At 39.5% G+C, this 25,854-nt stretch overlaps 1 protein-coding gene and 1 long non-coding RNA gene across 3 annotated transcripts; one reads left to right on the forward strand and one right to left on the reverse strand.

Moving 5' to 3' along the window:
- Positions 1-41: 41 nt before the first annotated feature.
- Positions 42-14,756, forward strand: bod1l1 (biorientation of chromosomes in cell division 1-like 1). The gene is made up of 30 exons (XM_051420424.1): positions 42-307; positions 1,475-1,599; positions 1,774-1,964; positions 2,613-3,101; positions 3,779-3,925; positions 4,063-4,223; positions 4,432-4,528; positions 4,862-4,991; positions 5,102-5,159; positions 5,251-7,075; positions 7,167-7,234; positions 7,351-7,471; positions 7,601-7,714; positions 7,797-7,840; positions 7,934-7,979; positions 8,109-8,173; positions 8,306-8,387; positions 8,539-8,597; positions 8,704-8,779; positions 8,901-8,947; positions 9,124-9,292; positions 9,760-9,839; positions 10,062-10,188; positions 10,621-10,673; positions 10,797-10,875; positions 11,062-11,141; positions 11,300-11,399; positions 11,863-12,010; positions 12,438-12,509; positions 13,712-14,756. The coding sequence occupies exons 1-30, from the start codon at positions 191-193 to the stop codon at positions 13,836-13,838; spliced, it is 5,097 nt and encodes a 1,698-aa protein (XP_051276384.1). The 5' UTR covers positions 42-190; the 3' UTR covers positions 13,839-14,756.
- LOC127374818 (uncharacterized) lies at positions 10,922-25,854 on the reverse strand. Of its 2 annotated transcripts, none has more exons than XR_007887276.1 (3): positions 25,560-25,854; positions 21,519-21,622; positions 10,922-11,420 (listed from the first exon to the last, which is right to left on the reverse strand). It is a non-coding gene; the product is annotated as an uncharacterized LOC127374818 (long non-coding RNA). The 2 variants fall into 2 exon arrangements; XR_007887277.1 differs by lacking the exon at positions 10,922-11,420 and adding an exon at positions 16,950-18,171.

Raw genomic sequence — 25,854 nt, forward strand, 5'->3', positions numbered from 1 at the left:
GGCAGGAAGGCGTTCAATGCTCTTCCGGTTCGGTGGAATAGTGCGAACTGTCCTTCCGGGTCAAGCCCGCTTCGAACTTCAGAAACCATAACAGAAGCCCGGTGCCTTTAAGTCGGATATCACCCGGTGTACCGTCACTATTAACCATTTTAATTAACCGAATATAAGTGGAGCCCGACGACACGCAGACATGGCCGGTCTACCTCCCGGAGACCCGCAGCTGGTCTCAATGATCGTCAGTCATTTAAAAACTCAGGGTCTCTTCGACCAGTTCAGGAGGGACTGCCTGGCAGACGTTGACACAAAGGTAATGGTTGAAAACATGTTCATTACGGGAAATAATGAAGCTGTTTCTGTCTTTGGAGAGTCTTGGTATGTTGTTACTGATGATATAACATTAATAGGTGAGTCTGGTTTTATAAAACATTGAATGCAAGTGTCTGTATTGTGCTACCAGAGCTCAAATCCACAGGAAACACACCTCCTGACCTTAACTCAGTTACTTTATTTTATTATTCCTGTTGGGCTGCCGGCCATTACAGGAGGAAGGTTAGAGTTAATATTTCAAGATTTAAGAGACCCTTTTTATTTCTCTTCATTAAAGCACTGCTAAAATTCAACTTAGAGACTTAGTTAGGATGGACAGGTGGTGTAAATTCATCACATTTAACACTGAATCACTTTTAGGGCATTTCTTTCGGCTTATTATAGTTGTGTTATTGGTTTATGACATTGAATAATACATTATCTTGAGCTTATTAAAACCCAACATGTACAAAGTGTTGAAGTGGTAACCCTTACTTTTCCATGTCAATATAAACTCTTTTCCATAAAGCATTGTTATTACACCAGATAAGTCATGTTTCATTCATGTTTTATAGGTTATAAAGGCTATGCATGAACAAATATATGTTAGGTTTGTTTGCCAAAAAGTCATTCACAAACAAAAGAAATGCAATCCCACATAGTGATGTTTGGGTCAGTTATACTCCACAGAGAGAGAGAGAGAGAGAGAGAGAGAGAGAGAGACAGACAGTTCTTATAAACATTTTGGAAAAGGACTATATGAGTTTGGTTACATATTGCATTCAAAAGTTTGCAGCTGCCTGTCTCTCAGGTTTGCTGTTACATAGTCTGAAACCGGCTGCATTTTATCCACCTTACCGTGCATCAATAATGCATCTTTTTTTACACACTGAAGGTGGATTAGTGATGAATTGCTTATCTGACTATTTTCATCCTACAATGAAATCGATTTAATTAAACCAGTGGCTACTTCAGAAGACATGTTAACCACTTAAACTAATTTATAACATATGTACTAAATTGGCAGAATTTGGTAAGCATACAAAAACACTACTACTAAAGGATTTGTCATTTTAACCAGTGGATCACATGCTGCATTTTTATCAAGTAAAATGTTGTTAATAGCAAAAGCCTCCCTGTGTTCATTTTCTTGCTTTGTCTTTTGCAGCCAGCTTACTTGAATCTGAAACAAAGAGTGGACAACTTTGTCTCCAATCACCTCTCTAACCACACATGGAGCCCTCATTTGAACAAGAACCAGCTAAGAAACAACATCCGACAACTCGTGCTGCAGTAAGTGAGAAATTTCACCTCCTGTTCTTTATCTCTGCTCCAGCTAATTGTCCATCATCAGCAAGTATTCTACACTTTTTTTCAATAAACTGCTCTGTCTTTTTGCTTTGTGATGCGTTAAAACTAGTTTGTGTGTGAAAGGAACCCAGAGTTAAATCCAACTGTTCCTCTTAGATCTGGGATGTTGGAGCAGGGAGTGGACAGGATCGTAGCACAGGTGGTGGATCCCAAGATCAACCATATCTTCAGGCCACAGGTGGAGAGGGTGGTCCGTGAATTCCTGTCACCTGGCAGCTGCTCTGAGGAGCCACTGGCCCCACTGTCTTTAACAGAGACCAAACCAGACAGCAGCATTCTTGAGCAAGGTACACAGCATTTCATCCCACCACCAACACACCAACCACGACTGCCATATCGGATGTTGTGATGTTCATGAGAATGATTTTAACTACTGAAGGAGAATTCTTTTCCCTTCTTGGTCCCTTCATAAGGACATCAGCATGCAGGTCTGCAGTCTGCCTGTGGCTGGTAACTACTTAACTGCAGACAACAGCAATATTCTTGTTTGGATTTTCCCTAATCCTTTCCACATTGAAGGAATGGTTCCAGATTTTGGAAAACACTCTTATTTGCTTTCTCATCTAACTCTTAGAAAGACCGCAAATAATCAATCATTCTAGTTAAATTTCATTCCCTTTCAGTTTTTCTTTATATTGTTTGTAAAGTATCACTTGGCAACTGCTTGTCAGAGTACAGTGAGGCAGACTGCTGAAATTAAGTTTAAAACATATCCGTAAGCATTTAGCAACTAAATTAAATTACATAGAGATCAAAATCTCTTTTCATGAGAGACCTAATGACAGGAAACATTCATAGACAATCAGTCACACAACCAGCACACAAGAAGAACGCAGAAAAAGCCAAACAACCAATAATCAAGTCACAAATTGAATAATGATCTCCTAAATGTCCGCCTTACACTGAGTTGACATGTGACATTACATTTTTTACAGCCTCATCGTCTGCTCCAGCCACCACCTCAGCCAGCGACGCCATGTCCATCCTGGACACCATAACTTCTCTCAACCAGGAGGCCAGCGTCAGGGCCAGCTCAGGCACAGATAGAGGACGTAAAGGCCAACTGTTAGATGAGGCCATGCAGCTGGTGGAGGAGGGCGAGCTGGACATGAGCATTGTTGATGAAGGGGAAGGCCACCCTGATGCGAAGACGCTGGAGGAGGCAGAGGAGCTGGCATCAGAGATCCAGGCGTTTGAGGTGAAGATGGAGGACACGCAGGAGCCGATGGATCTGGGAAAAGAGGGGTTAATAGAGGAGGTGAAGATGGAAGAGGAGGAGTTGGGAGCTCAGGAGCAGACAGAGGAGGAGAAAGATAAAGCTTCTGGCAAAACAAGTGGAAAACCCACAGAGGAGAGGCAGGATGATGATGTGCTGAAATCTACAAGTCAGGCCAAGCAGAAAGCCAAAGAGAGGATCAAGGAAGGTGAGTTGTTGTACCCTCTGTATGTGTTTCCAGGTTTAGAGCAGTATAACCTGCATGCACAAAATATTCTGTGACAGTTAACAGAGATATGTGCATTTTCTTACAGTAGACAAGTTCATGCAGAAATGATTAGCTGAGTAGGGAGTAGTAGTAGTCAAGTGAAGTCATCTATGAAGCAAAAATACAACAAATTCTCTGGTGGATTTAAGAATGTGCCCCTTTCTCTTTGTTTTTGTAAATCTTTGGGTTTTGGACCATAAGTTGGACAAAATAAGCAATTTTTCATGATTATCAGACATTCAATAGAATAAACTATTCAACAATGAATCTAACAAACAACCAACAGATTTATAGATAATGAAAATAAATGATTTTGCAGAACTAAAAGTTATTAATGGCATGGAACATGACCATATGCAGTTAGGTTATGTATGCTGCCATTATTGGTATACCTCTATATATAATACATATTTAGGTTCTATTACAATAATACGTTTAATGGCTTTATATTTCTTTTGGCTAAACACTAGGAATGTGTCTCCACATCTTTAAAAAGATTTAACACCAATGTTTCTTATGGCAAAGACATAGACATACATTATGTAGGAAGTAAAATAGTAGTAAGCTGCTTTGATTTGTTGAATACTTTTAAATACTGTTATGTCTTTGCCCTACAGAATACTTTCTGGAGGACTCGGACCTGGAAGGCCTGAGCGACATCACGGTGAGCTCCGTCCACACCAGCGACCTGTCGTCATTCGAGGAAGAAAGTGAAGATGAGGAGCTTCTTTCTGATTCTTCTGAGGAAGGGGAGCTTCCACCAGGTGGTCTTAACATTTTATTCATGCTTGTCAAGCAAATGTTGAACAGTTTACTGTATCGTTAAATGTCAAATATGGTCTTTGCTACCACAGAAGTTTAATTTTACGTTGGATTGTAATGTGTGTTTTTCTTTCACCAGATCAAGGGGAGGGAGCAGAAAAGAAACAAGGCAGTGGAGACGCTGGAGAAGAAGATCGCAAACCTCGCCGCAAGGCTTACGTTCACAAGCCCTTCCTCTACTCCCGCTACTACAGTGACTCGGATGATGAAATCACTGTGGAGGAACGTCGGAGATCTGCCGTGAGTGGTGTTAAAGTTAACGTTAGAGGTATTAAGGGTACATTAGCAGAGCATCTTTTGCCTCAGTTCTGTTTCATGGCTCATTCAAAGGTTTAACTTGACAATTGAGTTGATCAAGAACTTAAAAAGCAAAGAGGTTTTTATGGTTGATTTAATTATTCATTTCTGTCACTGCCGTGTTTTTCCATCTTCAACCGTGTTCTCACAGGCAAAGGACAAAGAGGAAAGACTGCTCAAGAGACAACAGAACCGAGAGCGAATGGAAGAGAAACGTAAACAGAAAGCAGTACAGGCTGAAGAACAAGGTATTTCTGTCGTGTCTGCCGCCTGTGGTTCAGTGCTTTCAGTTTCTTGTCATCCCATTAAAATCTCACCTTGTCCGCTATTTTGCTCCCTCCCTCTTCGCCCTACATAAATGTTGCATAACATTTTGGCCGAGTAGATTGTACTATTGTAAGTTACATATGTAATGTTCTGCTGTATGCTCCTCGGTCCATTTAGGGAAATCACAATTATTTAAAAACTGTTGGGTTGCATGATATAAGAACTAGATCATCTTTAGAATCTAACATACCCTCAAAATAGCGTTGTGTGCTCTTAACTGTCCCGTCATTTACCAGGTTTTATTTCCCCCACAGATCACAAAAAGAAAGAAAAGAGTGGTGACTCTGCTGGGCTGGAGGGCCCCAGAGCCAAAGAGGCTCGCAAAGAAAGGAAAGTTCTGGAGAAAAAAATGGCTCTCAACAGGAAGAGGAAGCTAGACTCGAGGTGGGTGATCAAAAGCTCCAACTCAAAGTCACGCAGCTGCTGCTGAACAAAACAACCAAATGTTTAGATTTACAAAATGTATAAATGCATTCATTTATTTCACCCTTCAGGAAAGAGGGAGATGCTCCAAGCAAAAAGAAAGGAGATACAGAAGGAACCAAGAAAGCGGTATGTGACTTTTTTCTACATAGGGAACATGTTTGACCTTGGATCGGTGAGTTGTAACAAACATTTTTGTGTTTTGTTGTTTCAAAACTAGGAAGTGAAATCCATAGCCCCGAAGACTCCACAGCCAAAACTGATAAGAAATCTGTCAGAATCAGCATCGTCTGATGAGAGGCACAGGAGGATGAGCGGTAGCGTCTCGGAAGATTCCAGCGAACCCAAAAAGCTGTCTGACAAAGGCCGGACCCACTCCTTCATCCTGGAGTTGGAGCAAGGTTCCCAGGAGGCTCTCAGACAACGTTCAGTTGGGAAGTTCGATAGGTTGTCCCGTAAAGAAATTCACTCTAAAGAACGCAAAGAGAAAGAGCGCAGCTTGTCAGATGAACGTGCCAAGCTCAAACAAAAGCAGGAGAAAAAATCCGAACATCAGGCAGATGAATCTCAGCAGAAGGAAGGTGCTGCTGTTAAAGTGTCGTCTGAAGAGAAAGGTGAGAAGAAGCCGAAGATTAAAAGTGAAAAGAAAATAGCAGCAACCACAAGAGATGGAAGGTTGTCTGTGTCAGAAGGTGTGACGGACGAGGGTCCTAAAGATGCTACTGTCAAGAAGGCAAAAGCTCCATCTATGGAGACCGTCAAGGCAGAGAAGGACAAGATTAGGGAAAAGGAGAGGGATAAGATCAAAGAAAAGGAAAAAGCCAAAGCAGAGAAAACTTCCTCTAAAAGTGATTTCAAGCAGCTGCTCCGCCCCGATTCTGCTGGCTCTTCTGAGGATCGGTCTGACATGGAGCCCGGGTCCGATAGCAGCAAGAAGAAAGATAAACACTCCAAGGAAATCCTGAAAAGGTCGAAGAGCTACACCGAGGACAAGCCAGGAGACAAACCCAAATCTAAAACAGACAGTAAAGACAGCGAGAAGGAAAAGACTAAAGCAGATCAAGACAGCCAGAAATCAAACAAGTCCAGCTCTGAAACTGACAGAGATCCAAAAAGGGTCAAGACAACGGAGAAAGGAAGAATGTTGGAAAAATCTAAATCAAAATCCAAAGACGAAACAAAGCCTCTGCTGTTATCAAAGCCGGATAATAAAGTTCAGAGTTCAGAGGTCAGAAGTACCGGAGGTGCACCAGTCAGCAAACCGGAGACAACAAAGGAGAAGAAAAAAGAGGGAAATGCAAAAGAACAGCGGAAAGTCTCAGAGGAACCCCTCCACGAGAAATCCGAAATCAAGAGTGCAAAGAAAAAAACGGAGAAGAAGGATAAAATCCCAGAAAAGAGAGACGAAAGCCAAGAAGAGAAGAAAGCACCCAGAGAAGACAAATTGGACAAGTCCGACAAATCTTCAAAGTCTTCGGTCTCCCCACTGAGTCTCGAGGCAGAGGAGCAGCCGAAGAAGCGCCCTCTTCTCCAAGACACAAGCACCGACTCTGATCCCGTCACCACCACCGTCACCACCTCCTTCTCAGACGACACCTGCGATGCTTTAAGCGACATCACCCCCGAGCCACCCGAGGGCGAGACAGAGTCACGGCTCAGCGAGATCCCAGCTGTGCCGGCTGAGGCCGATGCTCTGCTGACCCTCATGGACGTGTGTACCTCGGCAGAGGCGAGACTTGCGCCCGAGAGCAGTCGAGAGGCCGCAGCACCCGAGATGACTCTGCAGGATGCTGATATGAAGATGAAAGAAGCAGCTCTGACTCTGCTCTCCATGGATCCGGACAGTACAGTATCCTCCACCTTAATTTGCCAAGATACCAGGGAAGAGCCAGAGGTAAATCAGACCGCCCCACAGCCAATGGAAACTGCTGCAGCTGAACAAGAAGAGCAGCGTCCTCCTGTGGATGTGCAAACCGCGGCTGAGCCATCACCAGCCGCATCTCAGCAAACTGTTGAACTTGTTGATCCAAAACCAAACACTGCAGGTAACTGATGAAGAAATGATGGCGAATGTATTGTTGGCTGCCTAAACATGTCAGAATGTTTCCTAAACAGAAATATGTATCTCTTTTATAGATGTGTCTGAAACAGAGAAAGAAATGGATGTGGCACAGGTTGAACTGTTCGAGTCGCTTCCTCCACAGGTACAAATTACACATTTGTAACATTCAATTGTCCTGTTTACTCACACTCACTTTGTTGTTGTTGTTTGTTGGTAGTGTTTTCTGCTGTTGAAAATCATTTTCTGCCCTCTACCTAGGAGGATGACTCTACCTCAAATAAACCTCAGGCTTCTTTAAATCAGGAGGAAGCTAAAAGTGCAGAAATTGCTCCTGAAACACGGCCAGATGAAAACATTGCACCACCAGCAGCTGCAGAAGGTAAAATTCCTTATCTCCTACTTCAGCTAAAAGTAAACTGTTAAGTTTCAACGTTTCTTGTGTTTTGATCCATTCAGCTGCTATTTTGTGTGATTTTCAATGTGACGTTTGTTTTCTACAATATTTCAGCTGCTGATGCTGTTGTGTCTGAACCTGAAGAGGTCAAAGGACCCACAGAGGAAAGCACAGTTGCAGTTGTTTCTGATTCCACTGAACAAAGCTCAGAAATGTCCAGTAAACACGGTGAGTGCTTGAAAACCCTCTTGTTGAAAAGATATGTTCTTTCTTTTGCTGACTACTTACTTGCATCTTATTGTTATGTTAGAGCAAACTGTGCCAGATGTTGCAGACACAAATACAAGCTCCAAGGTGAGGCACTATTCGTGGTTTGTACATTTTAATTGTTTACTTTCTTAAAAGCTTCATGTGACGCTAAAATTGTCGTCTTCCTTTCACAAATAGGAAGAGGAAGTGGAGGACAACCAGGTTGAGATGGAGGTGGACAGTAGTAAGTATTTACTTTGATCTAACTTTGACATTAACATCTTTCTAAATACTGTAATTGTGTCTGGTAAAGTGAGTTAATCAAAGTTGTGAAGTAGGCAACATTTTTAACGTTACTTCTTTTCACCACTAGGTGAAGCTGAGAGTAAGACAGCGGAGGAAGAAAATATTGCCACAGAGAAGAGTGATCCACAAACTGTAAGTGTAACATTTTTATCTGATCTGTATCTCCTGTCTGCCTACTGTGTTATTATTATTATTATTATTATTATTATTATTATTATTATATCTATTTTGTTGATTTGTGTATTTTTTATACATTATGTTCAGGTGGAAGACAGTGTCCCAGAGAAGACTGAGAAGAGCACAGAAAGTGGACCTGAAAGTCCGTCCAAACTGGTCAAACAAATGAGTGAGTTATAATTTTTGTTTCTGTGTCATTGAGAGCGTATTGCACCTTCAGGAAGCGACTCATTTTCCTGTCATGTTTTTTTCTTAATCCTCCACTATAGAGGTTTGTTTGCCTTTAATCTCATTCTTCGCTGCTTGTTTGTATTTTTCAGGTTGTGTCTCCAGCACAGACAGCCAGGAAGATGAAAAGGGATCGGACCTGTCAGAAAAGGTAACGCCAAAGAGTTTGTTTGAAAATCAACTATTGCTTATGCATTAATGTAGATGTTGATACAGCACCCTGCCCTCTGTCCTAACACTTTTCTTTTGTCATGTAGGAAGAGAAGACGGAGGGAAGAGGAAGACGTAAACGAAAGCTGTCCAGTCAGAACGTTGCAGCAGCGAAAGAATCAGGTTTAGTAGCTAAGATTAGTCACTAAATGATACTCATATTAAAATATTAACCATTCATGGATGAATGTCCACTGAAGAGCTCCCGTCTTAATGTATTTATGTATTTTTTGTAACTGCTCAGGTGATGAGAGGGATGAGAAGAAAAGTAAAGAGCAACCATCTGCTGAGGTAAATGCAGCCTTTTTTCATGTCATAGAATAATCATCTCATAGCAACATTGATGCTTTGTGAGTTCTTTTGGCTTTTTAAACCCTCTTAAAATACATAAACAGGAGCAAACAATTTTTGTGCAACAATGTGTTTGCTCATGATTGATATGCTCACAGACTTTTGTTCATCTTCAGGAAACGGATCAGGAGAAGGTGGTGGAAGTCAAAACACCACGCAGGGGTCGATCATCCAAAACCACAGAGGAGGCAGAGAAGGAGCAGCCTAAAGAACCTGAGAAACTGGAGGAGACTCCGACCCGCGGGGGAAGACGTTCAGGAGCTGCAGCCAAAGAAGCCACTGCTGGTAGGATTGTCACCTTAAATTAGCCAACATGTTAAAGTCTGAAAAACATTATACTATATTCTATAATGGAGAGAGAGGGTTAGGACAGAAACAGTATACTTTTCATCATAGCTCATATTCTCATCTTGTTCTGTTATCAGTCATATTATATTGTGCACCAGAGAGAATATTCAAATCAAGTCAAGATATGATCTAAAAAATGTATGTGAATGTTTGAAATTGAAATAGAATTGAGGAACACTGTAAGAGTGCAATGAAATCATCAGATATTTGACTATGATTATTAGAGAAGTTATTCCTCTGTTACAGTGTTAACTCAAAGATTTCAGTTTTATTGCACTTTATAATGAACATATCGTCCTTCTCTAATAGCCAGTAAGGCAGAGTAGGTTCATATGGAAGTGTTGCAGAGTTACAGAACAATATAAGTCTTGACTGTTGCTATTTGTATTTTTGTTTTACCTTAGATGATCAGAAGAAGGATGAGAATAAAGACGAGGAGAGCACCGATCAAACTTCACCAAGAAAACCAACTGAGAACGAGGAGGTAATAAACATGCAACATGTACACAAATGTTAGATACTTCACATCACTCAACACTACTAGGTTCACTGTTACAATGCGGTCCGCATTTCTGTACATGTGACATTGTGAGTTAGCTTTCAAATATTAAACATTAGTCACTACACATCAGACAACATATTACATAACAACATAATATTTTGTACATAAGCATTGAGCTCAATACACTATTTTTCCAATATGTAGAGATCCGAAGAGGAAAGTGGACCAAAGAAATTTGGACGACGTGGAAGTCAGGTCAATCTGCCGTCTCCTGTTCCGGAAGAAGCTGAAGCTGCAGGAAGCTCCGACTCCAAAGAGACCACTGACACACGTGCGTTTGTTTTTAATCCAATTCGTGTGTGTCCTTGCCTTCATGTGTTCTTCTTGTTTAAATGACTGAAAGAACTGTACTGAACTCCCAGCGTCTTTGTACTTGTGTAACTGTCGAATAAAATTACTTGAACTGTACGGAGAGGTGTGGCGGCATGTCTGCCAGAGCATTACCAACTCATAAGAATAAGTGAGCCAAACCTCAATAGCTAATTTGTGTATTTCATAGCGTGATGTTGTGAGTTAAATATGTTTTATTTTGCTGTCACCACTGTTAACAAGCTGTAAAATAGAATGAATGAGTAATTTGGCAACAATAGTTGACATGAGGGAAGCGTGGCAACATCGCTTTTCGCAGAATGTTTTCTGGCTGGTCTTTAAAGGAGATTATGGGATGCATTTTTTGTTTTGACCTGTTATATTTCCATTCCAGGTAGAGCAGCAGTGAAAAGGAAGAGGTCAGAGGAAATTGAGGAATCTGTAGAGGTCAGTTTTGTTGTCTGTAAATCAAAACGTTCTCCCCATCCGGGTCTGCAATTGCTCCATCTAAATCTGTATTAGTTTCTCTAGTTATATGTCTTGACGTGTATTCAAATTGTAACTCTGCAGGAAACCCCAGCTGAAGAGGAGGTAAAGAAGGACAACAGTCAACAGGAGGAAAGTGAGCAACAGCCAGAAAAAGACAGTGGTGAGAGAGCCACACACACACACACACACACACACACACACACACACACACTTAAAACACTTTATTGAAATTATCATTTATATAAAATAATAGCAGAGGTTCTTGCATATTGTATCTAAAACCCACAACTTATGGCCTGGATAATTATTGAAGGGACAAAATATTACAACATTTCTATTTTTCCAGGTCATTCCCCTTCAGTGAGCCAGGCAGAGGGTCAAGAGGAGGCCATAGAGGAGATCAGCAGTGAGAAGAAACCAGATGATGTATGTGGACAGTAACATAATAAACAGTTGTTCTGTATGTTGTAAACACTGTTTGTGCATCCATCACTTTTGCTGTACTGTCTCTATTGTGTGTGTGAGGATTTTATTTAGACTTTCATCACATGTAGGAACTTAAATACTCGGTGTTGTGTCTCCAGGCTGAGGAGGAGCAACCTCAAGAGGACCAAGATGCGACTCAAAAGAGACCCGGCCGGAGGGGGCGGCCGTCAAAGGCAGCAGCCACCACAGACGATCCAGGTGAGTGAGTTTAAGGTTGATCTAAATAGAACCAGAAAAGTTATGTTACAAAGGAGTGACCGTCTAAGCTCTAGCAAAGTACGTGGTTCATTAGCAAGTTCATAAGTACAAAATTAAACTATCTTTGTATGGATTGTTGATTGTCGTATGTTTACTGAGACTGGGATGTCTACATGATTGTAACTCAGTGTTTGTGTTGTAATACCAATTCTGAACTGAAACGAATAAAAACAAACTATTGAAACAGTAATTTGAAAACAAGTAAACCCACTTTGGAAACTAACTGAAACTAAACTAAAAACTAAAATTAAAATACAAAATTATAATAACACATGAGTGATTAAGGTTTCTAAAAGAGGGTTTTTTAAATTGTATTATTATATAGCTCCAGTTAAGTGTGAAACCAGTTGGAGTTCAGATATAAACCCATAATGCCCTTGACCTCTTGTCATCTTCCCCACAGATAAAAAGGAAAAAAAGGCAGAGGAAAGTGAACAGAATGATGATGATGAAGAGGAGGAGGATGATGATGATGGCGAGAAAGAAGAGGAAGAAAAAGGAACTGCAACCAGAGCGACCACACGCTCAGCAGCTCGGATGGAAGCTGAAAGGTAATTTAACAGCTAATGGACACAAATGAACCATAATAACAACGATAACACCGACTGAACTCCGGTATCAGGACCCACAGTTCAGACTTTATTAGATCTTCATTATCTGGTGACAGGAGTTTTTTATAGTAAAAACATGAAATAAAATCAAGTAATTAGAATGAATGAGATCAATTAAATCTTAAAAGCATGGCCGATGACAACCAATCACCAGAACATCTGCAGAGGAAATCAGAGAAGATTTCCTCCTACAGCGGACTGAGACACTGGCAGCGGTGATGAATGAGCCTCTGATTGTTTTAGGGCTCGATGTTTGCACCCAGCAGGCATCATCGCTGTCACATCCTATTAAATTAAAGCGGGGGCAGGGATGATTTAGCACTAAAGCAACAACTGTTGTTTCATATTTGTTTTTATTGCTCCTCAGAAACAAGCCAAGTAAACCATCCACCCGGGCAAGTCGACAGAACGGTAAAGAGGAGACCGCAGCTGGCACGCGGTGAGTTTGTCTCATTGAGGTTCAGCTGAACCAACGAGCTTAAAGGGGAATCCGACCAAAAACCTACTGCTGGGTCGCTGCTTTGTGAAAGAGAACATTTTACCAAACGTTTTCCTGGAATTTTAAAATGTTTTTGAGGTATTGAGTCCCAAAATAAAAATAAGAAATCCTTTTTTGACCTAAGCTGTTTTAAATGAAGGAATATTAAACATCTGGAATTATACTGCAAGTACTGGATCACTGTCTATAAAAAAAAAAAAAACTTGAATAATTTGATTTGATTTGAAAATGTAATGTTTTTCTTTCTTTTGAGAGTACTTTAGGGATAGACTTTGGGTACTCAATAAATAGATGTATTAAGTTTCACACCATGGTTTTTATGCACTGCATGCCCACTTATGTTTGTACAAAACAGGGTTATTTCTACAATAATGAGTATCAAAACGAAACATATCACAGTACAAAAATACATTGTTTAGTTTTATCTTAAGCCATCATTAAAAACGTGGAACATCCTTTTTTCAAAACACAGCAGCTTTTCTAAATCTCATTTCCTCAATAAAGTTACCTTATAAATTCCTATATATTTAAAGGACCAGTGTGTAGGATTCAGTGGCCATCTGTCTGCAGCCAGTGTTGTTTGTCCATCCTGGGCTACTGTAGATACATGGTGGATCCTGTAGAAGAGGATCCGCTCCCTCTATAGACATAGAGAACGAAAACGCAACCATTCCTATTTTCAGGCCATTATACACTAATGACCTATATTGTTCCATTTCTGCCAATATAAATGTTACACACTCTACCTTTTAAGGGAGGAGACTAAATGAATTTCCATTACTGCAGTATGCAAATATATATACATTTATTTTAAATCATATCTGTGAGAAAATGTCTCCCTTGTTTTTCTAGGGTTTTGTTTCTTTTTTAATTTATTTGGTCATAAATGTTCTTTTATTTTGTTTTTGAACATTACCAAAGTCTTAAAGGAGTCTTTTAGAAATCCATCTTTTCTCTATTCAAGGGGGAATGTGGACACGCCAAAGCTCCACTCTGTGCGCTTACATGTAATAAAGGAGCGCTGGTTATTGCAACACTTCTCATGAATAACTCTTGAATTAACAAAGACACATTTTTACAGCTCTTAAACATGACACTCGAGACAAACGGACTGACACTTGCTCCTTGTTTCCCTCCTGTAGCGGGACGAGGGGCCAGGCAGCAGCGGCGGCGAAGGGGGGCCGTAAACGGGAGGCCAGCCCCCCTGCGGTGCGAACGCGGGGAGGACAGAAATCGGAGGAGCCCCCTTCCAAGCGAGCCAAACGCTAAAAAAACCTCTGACAGCGGTGGACTGGTTTGCCCCAGCAGAGTTTTCTCTGCACTCCATATCCAAGTCAGTTTTGTTGTCAGGGGTCAAAGAGTCTCTACAGTCAGTTAGCACGTAAAGCTGTTTCTGCTTCATTGACTGTAGATATTGAAAAGCTCTGGATAGTATTATACACTCTCCTCTGATAGTTGAGTGTAAACCTGAGGATCTGTGTAGGAATCCCCCCAGAATACCTTCTACCGCGCTACGCCCATATGGTTTGGATCAGGCTTCATCATTCCTCCGTTTATTCAGTAATGCCCAGTGAACCAGAGGATTTCAGGCCAATCAAAGGCCTAATGTGCAGCCGAGTCGTGCTTTGAGATAAAGAGAGCGAATTAAAATCAGGCCGGAGTGTGTCTCAGTTCCTGCTGAGACTGTTTCACCTCTACAGACAAAACTGTTCCACATTTAAACGTTATCTGACGTTATTGTACATAGAAATCACTGTGAAGCGTCTAGGGTTCATTGTGACTTTATTATTTAATATTCATTCTGTGAATGAAAGGAGGTGTTTTCCTCTCACTTTTTTAAAGTTTTTGTTTTTATACTTAGTATTCAGGAGGTATGGGAAGTTGTTTTTATTTGTAGTTTTGGGTTGAAAATAACAGCAGTATTAGTCACTCACATCAGGAAAAACAACTGCACAGGAGCAGTTAATCTACAAAGTGAATGTTCATAACATGCAGACAAAGAACTGTTTCTTACTATTGAGGTAATCTATAGTTATTTGAATTGTTTTAGAGTTAACTGTTTACCAATATAATGGTGTTAGATATCTTGCCTACCTGTTAATGTTTTTGTTTCATAAATGTAAAAATACTGAATATTGCTTCCTTTTTTTATTGTTTCCAGCGAGTATAAATCACTTCAGGTTCTGACTTGTAATCAGTTTCTTTTTTTGCTCCACAAATGTAGTTGCAGTACTAGAAATGAAAATTGGTAAATTGGTCTATTTTTAAGTAACAAATTAAGTTAGTTAGTCCAGAATATACGGAAATTATATTTTTCATAGATTTTCACAGCTTTACAACTTCAAAGACCTAAACTGTGTTGCTTCTGTTTTTTAAAACTTTGCACATTTTAAAATCTGACATCTTTGTTTATGAAAAGATAAAATAGTGCACAGATTTTTATTAATTGACCCCTATTATGTCTCGAATGTTATCTTCTCTGTGTTTCCTTAATGGATGTGCTGTCTGTGATGTGTAAATAGCCAAAGACATTAACCAATCACCCGGGAGCGGAGAAGAGGAGGGGACATTCCTGCCTGCTAATGGGGGATAAAACTGACAAACTCAGAATGAAATATTCCACCATCATTAACACGTTAGGAGGCTTTAATCGCTGCACCTGAACTTACGGGATTCAAACAGCACGGAGGGAGGTTACGGAAAGCCAGAGAGTTCTCTGCTTAAAGTTTTCCAACCATTCCTGCGGATTGCTAAATTTGATTCCTTTAAGGTGTACCTCTCTCAGGTATTTCCTGGTGCTGCAATCCAAGCCTTAAAATATTAGCCCAACAGCTCTCATTTAAAGTTTTGGATCAGCTTTCATTTAGCCACCAGGTCTGGCAGACAAACAGCGCTCCTTTCACTCACTGATGCCATTGGAGCGACTTGAGACGTCATTTTTATTATAGTCGTTTGCATTGTAGTCCAAAATGATTTTTGAATTTGCCAAGTAGAGTTCTACTGCTGAGTATCAGCAGTTTGAGGCACATTAGACTGATTTATAGGCAGCATGTTTTATGAGATGGAGGACCGCTTTAAGCTCAGCAGGGACCTCACATCAAGAATGAGGTTTTTAGAAAGGTAGAGAAAGCAGCAACGCAAGATGATAATCTGTTGGTTTGAATCTACTGTACCTGAAAGTATTTTTCCACACACTAAGGAAAGCACTGTCAGCTTTCAATCACAACCAATCCAAACTTTTACCCTCAGTTTTATTTGTCTGATATAATCTACAATAACAGATACTCAGTTTCTGACTTGAGAACACACACTGTGAGGTTCAGGCCAGTGTGAGTTTAACCTCCAAACACATCGTACAACTCCAGCACACCACGCTTTATTCTATCCATGTGTTACCTAAATATTGCCTAATAGTCTAATAGTTTTTACAAAATAAAATATTTACTCAAAGTTAAAAAAAAAAAAGAATAATAAATTAAAATAAAAACAAAACATACCATACTGCTAGAGCTGAAACTGTCAGTCATACTGCATATACAGGAGATTAATCAGCAGCTACTTTGAGAATAATTTTTTATTTTAGTCATTTGCCTTTAATCGATAGTGACAGCTGAAGAGTGACAGGAAAGGGGGGGAGAGAGAGAGAGAGAGAGAGAGGGGATGACACATCAGCCTTGGTACACGGAGGTATCTGCCCCCCCCCCTCACAACATTTTTAGCAAGTACAATGTTACAGTGCTTAATTCATGAATGGTTAAAAAAAATAAAAATAAAAAGAGTCAATTTTTCAGAGCAGTCTTCTGCAGTCAACTGCAGATTGATTCAGAAATTATGATTATCAATACACATTAGGAGGTGGGACAGCATAGTGTGTTTTAAATCTAATAAATAAGGGTTGACAGTATGTTGAAAAAAGAGATTGTGGTAATGTTGCTTTGCAAACTTAATGGGGATCTGTACGTCACATGACTGATCCATGCTCTGATGGTACAGGTACTCAGATCTTTTACCTAAAGTTGCAGTTGGTAATTTTTAGAAGAATAACTCTTTTTCATATTTGCTGAAACTGACAGTAGAACACGCGGCAGATAATCTGTGAAATAATCTGGTTCCTCTGATTACTCCTAGTGCTCCTAAAGGCATTTTCAAGATTCCACCACACCTGAAAGAAAACAACCAATCAGAGCGTAGAGAGGTTTGGGTTGGTGGCTTGAAGATAGTCAATTGTTGAGTCTAATCCCCATTGTTGGTATTGGAGACCTGGCAATGAGACTCAACAATCAACTATCTTTCTCGGCTCTGATTGGTTGTTTTTGTTCAGGCTTGGTGGATTCTTGCAAATGCCATTAGGAGCCCTAGAACGAGCCAGAGGAACCTGATTCTTTCATAGATTATCTGTCTCATGTTCTACTGTCAGGATATAGTGACAGTTTTGACAAAAATGTATTCTCATTTAAAGGCCTACTGCAGCTTTAAGTAAAAGTAGCCAAACCACAGTGTAGATGTGTATATGTATATGTAAAAGTTCTGCATTCAGAATTTGACTTCAGTAAAAGTACATAAGTAGCGTCAGTAGTAGCAAAAGTAAAAGTACAGTTTTTATTATACAGTTAGTTATACATTATGCAGTATGGCCCATTTCAGAATCACATATATTTTATTATCGGATTATAATTAGTGATGCATTAGTGTGTGCAGCTGGTAAAAGTTGTAACTACTTAATATACTGCTGGTAGTTTAATCTTTAGTATTACATCATCAGTTATTAGTTGATTATATTTTGTGTTAATAACTAGAATCTGCAAAGTAACTTATAATTAACGCTGTCAGATAAATGTAGAGGAGTAAAAAGACCAATATTTGCCCCCAAATTGCCATAGAGTCGAAGTATAAAGTGGCATGAAATGAAATTACTCAAATTAAGTGCAAGTACTTCTACATTAATACAACAAATAAACTATAACACCATTCACGTAATCTTGCCTTTACGGTCTTACAGTACAGTTTGGGACCGTTGATGATGGGATGTGCAGGTTATTCAGATTCTGGCAGGACACACTGCACTGGCATCTAAATGTGAAAGAAAAAACTATGATACAAGACACCAACAACCTAAGCCGCCTCTAACCTCCTCACATCTCCTCACTTTGCCTCTTAAGCAGGTCTGCCGGTGGGTAGCAGGGCAGTTTATCCAGCAGAGAGCTGTGGAAAGATGGTGGTTTCACGCAGCTGTCAAGTGGAATAGAGGTAACTGTTGGCTTTGAGCTGAGGGGATCCTCGCAGGCTGCAGGGATCAGGGGGGCGCACTCACTCCTGCTGCTGCCTCTCTGCGCTGGGAGTGGTCTTTCCTCTACTGGGGATTTGGCCAGACCGACCAGCGCTGAACATAATGCTCTCCCATTCAGCCACTCCTCTCACAAGACATAAAAGTTAACAGGTGTTTAACGTCAGAAGTGTTTCATATGAGAGTCATAGAAATAGCCAGCGACAGGCAGCAGGGAGGGGTGGTGGCTCAGAGTCTTAAAGGTTTTTTTTTTTTCATTCTTTTGCAGTATTGAAACAGCTCTGCAGTTCAGTCGAGATTTGGATCTGGCATCTGAGGCTGCAACAAATACACACCAGAGGGCAGGAATATTTCTAAAATGTGTGTTTACTGACCAACATTTCTGGTTCAAACTGAGTAGCTTCAGTATGTATAGCATCATATGTTTGGTCTTTTTAACTTCAGTCTTAGCTTTAGATTGAAAAGTGCATCATTTGTAGATTTGTTGCATTTCATACTTGACATTTTGCTTTGTGCAGCAATGGTTGAAAAGCAAGTTTTACAATTCTAATAACACATTGCTGTAAGCAGAAAAGAAAAGAACTGGGTTATAACAATTATAAAGTTGAGGTTATTCTTTTCTGGATGCTCCATTTTCAATTTAAAGTTAAGAAAAAAACATTCATCCATTTGTCATAAATGAACAAACCGTCATCTGGGCTATGTGTAGAGCTGCAACTATTTGGGTCAACAATAGATTATTTTTGTCCTTTTTCAAGCAAAAATACAAAATATTCACCAGTTTCAGCTTCTCACATGTGAGGGATGTGATGCTTTTCTTTGCACATGATAGTAAACTGAATATATGTGGGTCTGTTGGTTGTATAAATAAAGCAATATGAAGACAATATGAAGTATCCTTTGGCTGTGGAACATTCTTACAGCCGTTTTTTTTTTTTTTTGACAAAGTAATCATCAGTTGCAGTCCTAAATGTGTGTGTGTGTGTGTGTGTGTGTGTGTGTGTGTGTGTGTGTGTGTGTGTGTGTGTGTGTGTGTGTGTGTGTGTGTGTGTGTGTGTGTGTGTGTGTGTGTGTGTGTGATTTGATCACATTTGATTGACAAAACAGACAACTGTCACCACATTTTGATTCAAAGGTTGCTAAACTGATTGGTGCTATTAAGTATGTGACATCAATTTTTTTCCAACTGAGCCCCGTCCACTTCAACCCACGATCAAGAGAACAGACAGAAACATTAAGAAATCTCTTTTGTTTTTCAGGGTCTTTAAAGTAAAAGGCTGGTGATATTCAGAGGTGGCAGATGTACACATATTCTTTATTCAAGTAAAAAAAAAGACTCCGGTAAAAGTAGAAGCACTGGTACAAACTCTTTACTCCAGTGAAAGTATAAAAGTAAAAAGTACTCTCTTGGTTTCAGTGAAGGACATACCTGCTGTTGCTGTGAAAAGCTAACTGAAACTTCAAATAGGGTCGAGGCTTCAACCTTTGTTTTGTCACATTGCTACGTCTTTTTCATGCGTGATATACACCAGTGTTGATGTTTGGAGGGCAATGAGGTAATGAAAATGTAGGAAGTAGAAAGTACAATTATTATATTTGCGTAAAAGCGAAAAGTTGTTAGAAAAATAAATACTCAAGTAAAGCACAGATACCTGAATACAGCTACTTAAGTACAGTAATGAAGTGTTTGTACTTTGTTGATTCTATATTCATCTTATTATCAACAAATCCCATGAAAAGAGCAAAACTGACAAATATTAATTTCTGTCCAAAAACTATTTTAATCTCACCAGTGAGCCACAGGGTTGCACAAAGTAACAGGTTCCTTCATCACCACGAACACACACACACACAATAGTTTGAGTGTCCTGCTGCTGTAAATGGACACCGTGCCCAAAAAGTGTATTAATCCGCTGCTGAAAATAGTCCCCAAACAAATGCACCATTTACTCCTGTTTGAGTAAACTTTGATAGAAACTACAGTGCCCAGCTGTTTTAAGAAATCACTTAGCCTTTATAACTTTATATTTGTAACTAGTTGTTACAGATTTCAGTGAATGGGCCACAGACTGTGTGGTGAAGACAGAATAAGACAATTTGATTGAAATATGTGAAAAAATATATATAACACCAGCCTTATCCTTTAGGTCATTGAAATGATTAGTCGATTAGTCAGTGGACAAAGCAGATCATCAGCTATTTTGATAATCAGTTAATCGTTTAAAGAAGACGTGAGGTTTTTCTGTTTCTGTCCGTTTTAAATGGTCGCAGTGACGGTCGGACATTCTGAGACGTCGCCTCGAAAAACGGAATAATCGATAGCTACAGCACTACTCCTGCCCTCTAAACTGTAAACACCTGTCAGTAAGGTAAATCTTCATCTGCAAATATCCCAAAAAAAGCAGAGCTCGTCTTCATAAACCAGAAGCTGCAGCTGCAGTCTTTGACACCCACTTCACCTTCTGAAAAGAAAAGGCCCAAAATATCTCAAGAATTTCTAAATGGTCCTTGAAGTTTTCATAACTACATCACCTCGTATGTTCAAAAGTGGTATTTTGCATGTGACATGAAACCACTGAAAGGGGGTCTGCTTGCTTTGAAGGACGTCTTTATTTAGGCGTGAGCGGAGCAGACAAGAGACCCGAACAGGCAGCGAAAAAGGCCCTTCAGACCTGAGAAGCCTTTCATGATGTGCTTGAGTTGCATGCATTATCTGTTGCGTGCCAGAGGCGGATGGAAGCTCGTTTGTCAGCACGACGGTGCCAAAAATAAACTATAAATCACGTCTGCACTATCTACACACATTAATTGGACTGTAACAGCAGGCTGTCCCCCCACTTGTGCTCCTGTGTCTGCAGTAATGCAGCCATTGCTGAGATGTTTTGAATAGCTTCCAACACACGGAGGAACTTCTCTCTGCTTGTCTCTTGGTTCCATTTACTGTATTAAGTGTTCTGTCCCAAGGGCTCTTCCATTTAGTGCTCCATCGCATGCAAGGATAATTTTTCTTTGGGAAAGAGGGTTCAATCGTAACTTAGGAGACTAAAAGCATACTTAAAGCTGGCAGTAACCCCCCCGTTCTCTTCCCTTTCCTTCCACTTTCCAATGTTGAGGTTGATTAAGGGTGCTATCATGGTGGATCTGATATTTGGTGAGAAATCTAGAGGGCATTTTGGGAGCATTTACTGCAAATGGGTCTTGGCAGTGCCCTCTCATGTGTTGCTCCATCTGAACACAATTTGGCAGCTATTCTCACATCAGAAGAGGGAGGGGTGGGGGGGTGGGGTATATGTATGTATGCCGTGCTGTGAGCCTCCTCCTTCATACCAGCACGCAAGAAAAAAAAAATTCAAGACCTGTCATAAACACACCCTGGAGAGGAGGGAAAACAGAGATGTTGCCAAGGCGACTAGCATGTTGCTGCATCAGGCCAGATTTCTGTTTAAAACACGAGATTAAAGTTATAAGAAGAGGCAGGAAAAGGGGCTGGGGGGGCTGTTGGGTGGAGGCAAACGTAATAGCCTAATATGCCATTAAAGTTTATTTCCTTACCGGAAAGGTGGTGGGAATTTCACCCTGGTGTTGAACTAGAGGAGAGCAGACAAAGAGTCTGGGGATATTAAGGAATTGTGTCATTGGAGATAGAAAAAAAAGACAAAATATACCTTTTCCCGGCACAGCTATTATGTAGGGAGCAGCTCATCTTTCCAGATCACCTTTGTCCATGACAGCAGGTTCTCGTCCTCACCAGCAGAGGGAGCCCTCCTGTCTACAAACAGACAGTGTCAGCTTCATGTTGACTATAAACAGACACAAAGGGTTTATATAAACAGTAAAGTGTCTTTTTTATGTTATTTCTTTTCTTTTCTTTTCTTTTTTTTGTTAAGCTATTATCGGTGCTGAAATGATCAATCATTCCTAAACAATTTTGATAAAAACTAATAAAATTAATAAAAAATACCCAAACGTCCCCGGTTCCAGCTCCTCAAATGTGGGGATTTACTGCTTTTCTCAGTTTTCTGTCATTGTACAAATTCATTTTTGGGGGGGTGGTTACAATAAGTTGGTAGGACAAAACAAGACATCTGAAGACACCATGTGAGGCAACTAATAAATGTTCTACATATGAATCAATAATGAAATAATATATTAATAATAATCATCATTATTTGCAGCCCTGCACCTTTTGTATCTATCCATATATATATATATATATATTATTTAATTTCTGCCAAATGTGATTTCACATTTAATGACAGTTGAACAAAATCTAATCTCACAAGACAATAAGTATGAGCTTTGCTGCAATGAAATGACCATTTTCTAGTAGTAGTTAAGTATTACTAATATCCAGAATGCTACATCTCATATCACTGCAACTCGAAGTCTCCAGTGGTGTTGGAACGTAACTAAATCAAATACTTAAGTACTGTTTGAGGTACTTGTATTTTAATTTTATGCTACTTTATTCTTCTACTCCTCTACAAAGATTTGATAGCTGGAGTAACTACATACTTTACTTTAGATTTTACATTAAAAAACAAACAAACACAGAATCAGTTTATAAAATATGAGGCAGCATTATTGATTAAACAGTACATTATGAAGTAGTTAAAACGAGCTCAACCTCAATACAAAATTATAGTAAAATAACATTACTGTAACATTTCTGCAATAATGATCCAATAATATATAAATACACTGAGAGGGGCCATTGTGCATTAGTTGGTCATTAGTATTAGTTGCTAAAGCTTCTGTACTTTTACTTAAGTTAAACCGTGAATAATTGTAGTAGAGTATTAGTTTAATGGTTAATGGTTATTTCCATTCTTCATCCAGCCCTGATCTCCGGTGACTCCCTGTTAGTTTCAGAATAGATAAGCTCTCTGACATGCTCATGAACTGGCTTTCATTAGTCTCATCCTCTATAAATAGAACAGGCAATCTAATATGCCAATAAATGTTACAGTTCAATGCACTATCCATTCAATGATGCTGCTCGTACAAGCTATTCTTTATTTACTTTATTTGCTACATATGAGTTGTCATATAGTAACAATAATAATTTCCTCATGCGCTCATAATTACATGCATACGTTTTATACGTTACAGATGCAGTTAGATGCATTTTCACAACAGCATTTGAATAAATAAAAATATAAATAAATACATTTTCAGTTGCTCAGATGATCAACTCAACTGTACCCCTGTGAATGACAACAAACCAGCTGTGTATCTATTTTAAATGCCCCTGCAGTTGTCTGAATGAAAACCATGCCGTTGGTGCTGCTGTTTACACTTCCTGCCACTTACAGCTACTTACTGCTTATTACTCTTCCTTGCAGTGTGGTTACCAAAACACAGAGTAACCGGTGGAGCTCTGCTTGACATCACATTGATAGGCACACACTGGCTCACTTTGTTGGAGAATTGGCAGACAGTTTTATTTATTTTCCATTTTTCCCAGGGTAAAGCCCTGCATATGCACGGGTCAGTTAGACTGGTTTTAGGACAAAAGACAACAGTATGGTATATTTAAAAAAAAGCACGAAGAACACAGAGAAAGCTAGTTCTACAATACAAGAGGAAAGAAAACTATGTGATGTACCACTTTTGTATTGGCTTTGGGTGGAATGAGCAGTTTCTAAAAGAACAAGGGCAGGGTGTGTGACATTATCCAGACGGTGTCAGCGGTTTGTGCTTTTCCCTTTTCCAGTTGTGTTTTCATTGCTTGTGGTGATGCAGGCTTTCATCCCCAAGGACACATCCAGCCCTGAGACAATGCCACATAATTTCATTTTCACAGAGCAGGACGAGACAGTTCAACCAGGTCAGAGTGTTGAGGTGTTTTAGAGAAGTTTTTCAAAGAAGCATCGGCCTTTGCAGCCAAAATGAAATACATAAATGATTTCTATAATATCCTAATAAGGTCATTAATAATGGTGCTGGCTCTATCACACAGAGTGCAGCTGAGGGTGTTTTCTGAGCTGACCCCAAAGGCATAAGATGTCAAAAAGTCAAGCTGAAGAGGTATTTTCAGTGGCCACTAGATGGTATAATGTATGCACGCAACAGGTTTGCACAAGGTGTGAGCAGCACTGAACTTAGTATAAATTAGTATAATTTTATTTTCAATTTTTTCTCATAATTTAGAGGAGGCTTAACACAGATCTTAATGAACTCGATGATTTAAACACCATCTGTGGTTTTTTTTTTTAGTGTGTAACTATACACAAACCAAGTGACACGGAGATAAAAAGAAAAGATAAATAATGTTATTTATCTTTTATTTAACGGGTTAACATTTAAAACACACATAGATTTAATCCGCCTTTTCACAGAGCTCTAGCAGCAAACCCATATGAATTAGGCCTCAGGGAACAAGGAATAATGAAGATAGAATGAAGATATTTTAAAAAAAGAAATCTTCCAAAGGTCGTTTGTCTCTCGGCGCGCTCAGTCTGAAGGTTTATTCGCCAAATCCTTAAAAGACTAATGGGAATTCAAATGATTCATTAGTTAAAAATCAGTTTCACTCTTTTCAGCAGCCAATCTGCTGTTAGCGACATCATTCATCTTCTGGACTGAAGGCGTTTGAGATTTTCCTCAGTTTTCGATTTTAATCTTTTTTTTCTGATCAGCTGTGACCTTTTTTAGTTCAGAAAGTCTATCAGCGAACAACTCAACAGTATTATTATTATTATTGTTATTATTATTAATAATAATAATAATAATAATTAAAATAATTTTAATTATGCAATGCCTCTTTTTATTAAACAATACTTACATTTTAATCGATGCAGCACGGAAGTCATCAGGCCACTTTAATTCACATTATCTATTAAACACTGACAGCCTGATCAATTCGTACCTCTGTCACACACTAAATAATTAAGTCTGAATATTTTCAGTGTAATTTATTAAATCTGACTAAATGAATAGAGACTGATAAACCAGATGGAACAACGCCACAGAAACACCTAATTATATAATTCATATAAATATACATAGAAGCCTTTACACCATTTTATACAGGCTGTATAAAGTATAAGAATGTTCAATTAAATATGTTATATCAGCTTCATAAAATATCTCCCCTTCCGCGTTGAGCCGAGAGAAATCTAATTGTTTATGTTATTTACTAAAATATAATCTTAAAAAGCATTTGAATTTGTATTTCTTTTGAGCTGTGAGTTCTGCTCTGTGGACCGGCGACGTGCAGAGGTCACAGTCCGGACCTGCAGCGACAGATGTTTGTCCATTTAGAGCCTGAGACAGAGCTGAGTTCCACACTGCATGTTTAATAGAAATGTAAATAACGCTTAATAATGCAGCACGTTTACAGTTATATAACCAGAGGAGCCACATCAGGTGAAAGAAAACAAATTTTACTTTTACGCAGCAAAAATGCCAGCCAGAGAATTAATGCTCATATACACATCAAATATTCTGCTAATAAAACGAGATCATTTCACTTCTTCATGTGACTCTTATTTCCAGAAGGAGACGTCAGTGTTTATGGGACGTTGCACAAGCTGGCGGCTGCTGGAACGAATATATAAGTAGCCTGTTACCTGTTATCACATATTTCGCCCCGTTTAATGAAACATTTCACACTGCAGAGAGTCAACAGCAGGTGAACTTATTCCTTATTTAACTTATTTGTTCAATGCAAGAATTCGTTTTGCGCACAAGATGAGGCCTACCTGGCGGTTCATGGTGCAGGCTGCCAAGGAAGTGACAAAAATTAGCACTTCACTGACTTTAAAGATAACGTAGACAGAGTGAATCGGTGACAACTTCAAAGACGTCGGTCATTGCGCAAAATGTCACCAAAGAAAAAAACAGAAGCGTCCCATTACGCGTTACGCACCGGACTCCCAGCAGACCTGTTTGGATGATGAAGGGTTAAGTTGTAAAAAGATGACATATCCTACAATTTATTGTCCTGGTGCTGCATTCAAGTGATACGGGGAAAATGGGAGACACGACTTTCCCGTT

Source organism: Dicentrarchus labrax, unplaced genomic scaffold (genome assembly GCF_905237075.1).
Source record: "Dicentrarchus labrax unplaced genomic scaffold, dlabrax2021, whole genome shotgun sequence".
Lineage (NCBI taxonomy): Eukaryota > Metazoa > Chordata > Actinopteri > Moronidae > Dicentrarchus > Dicentrarchus labrax.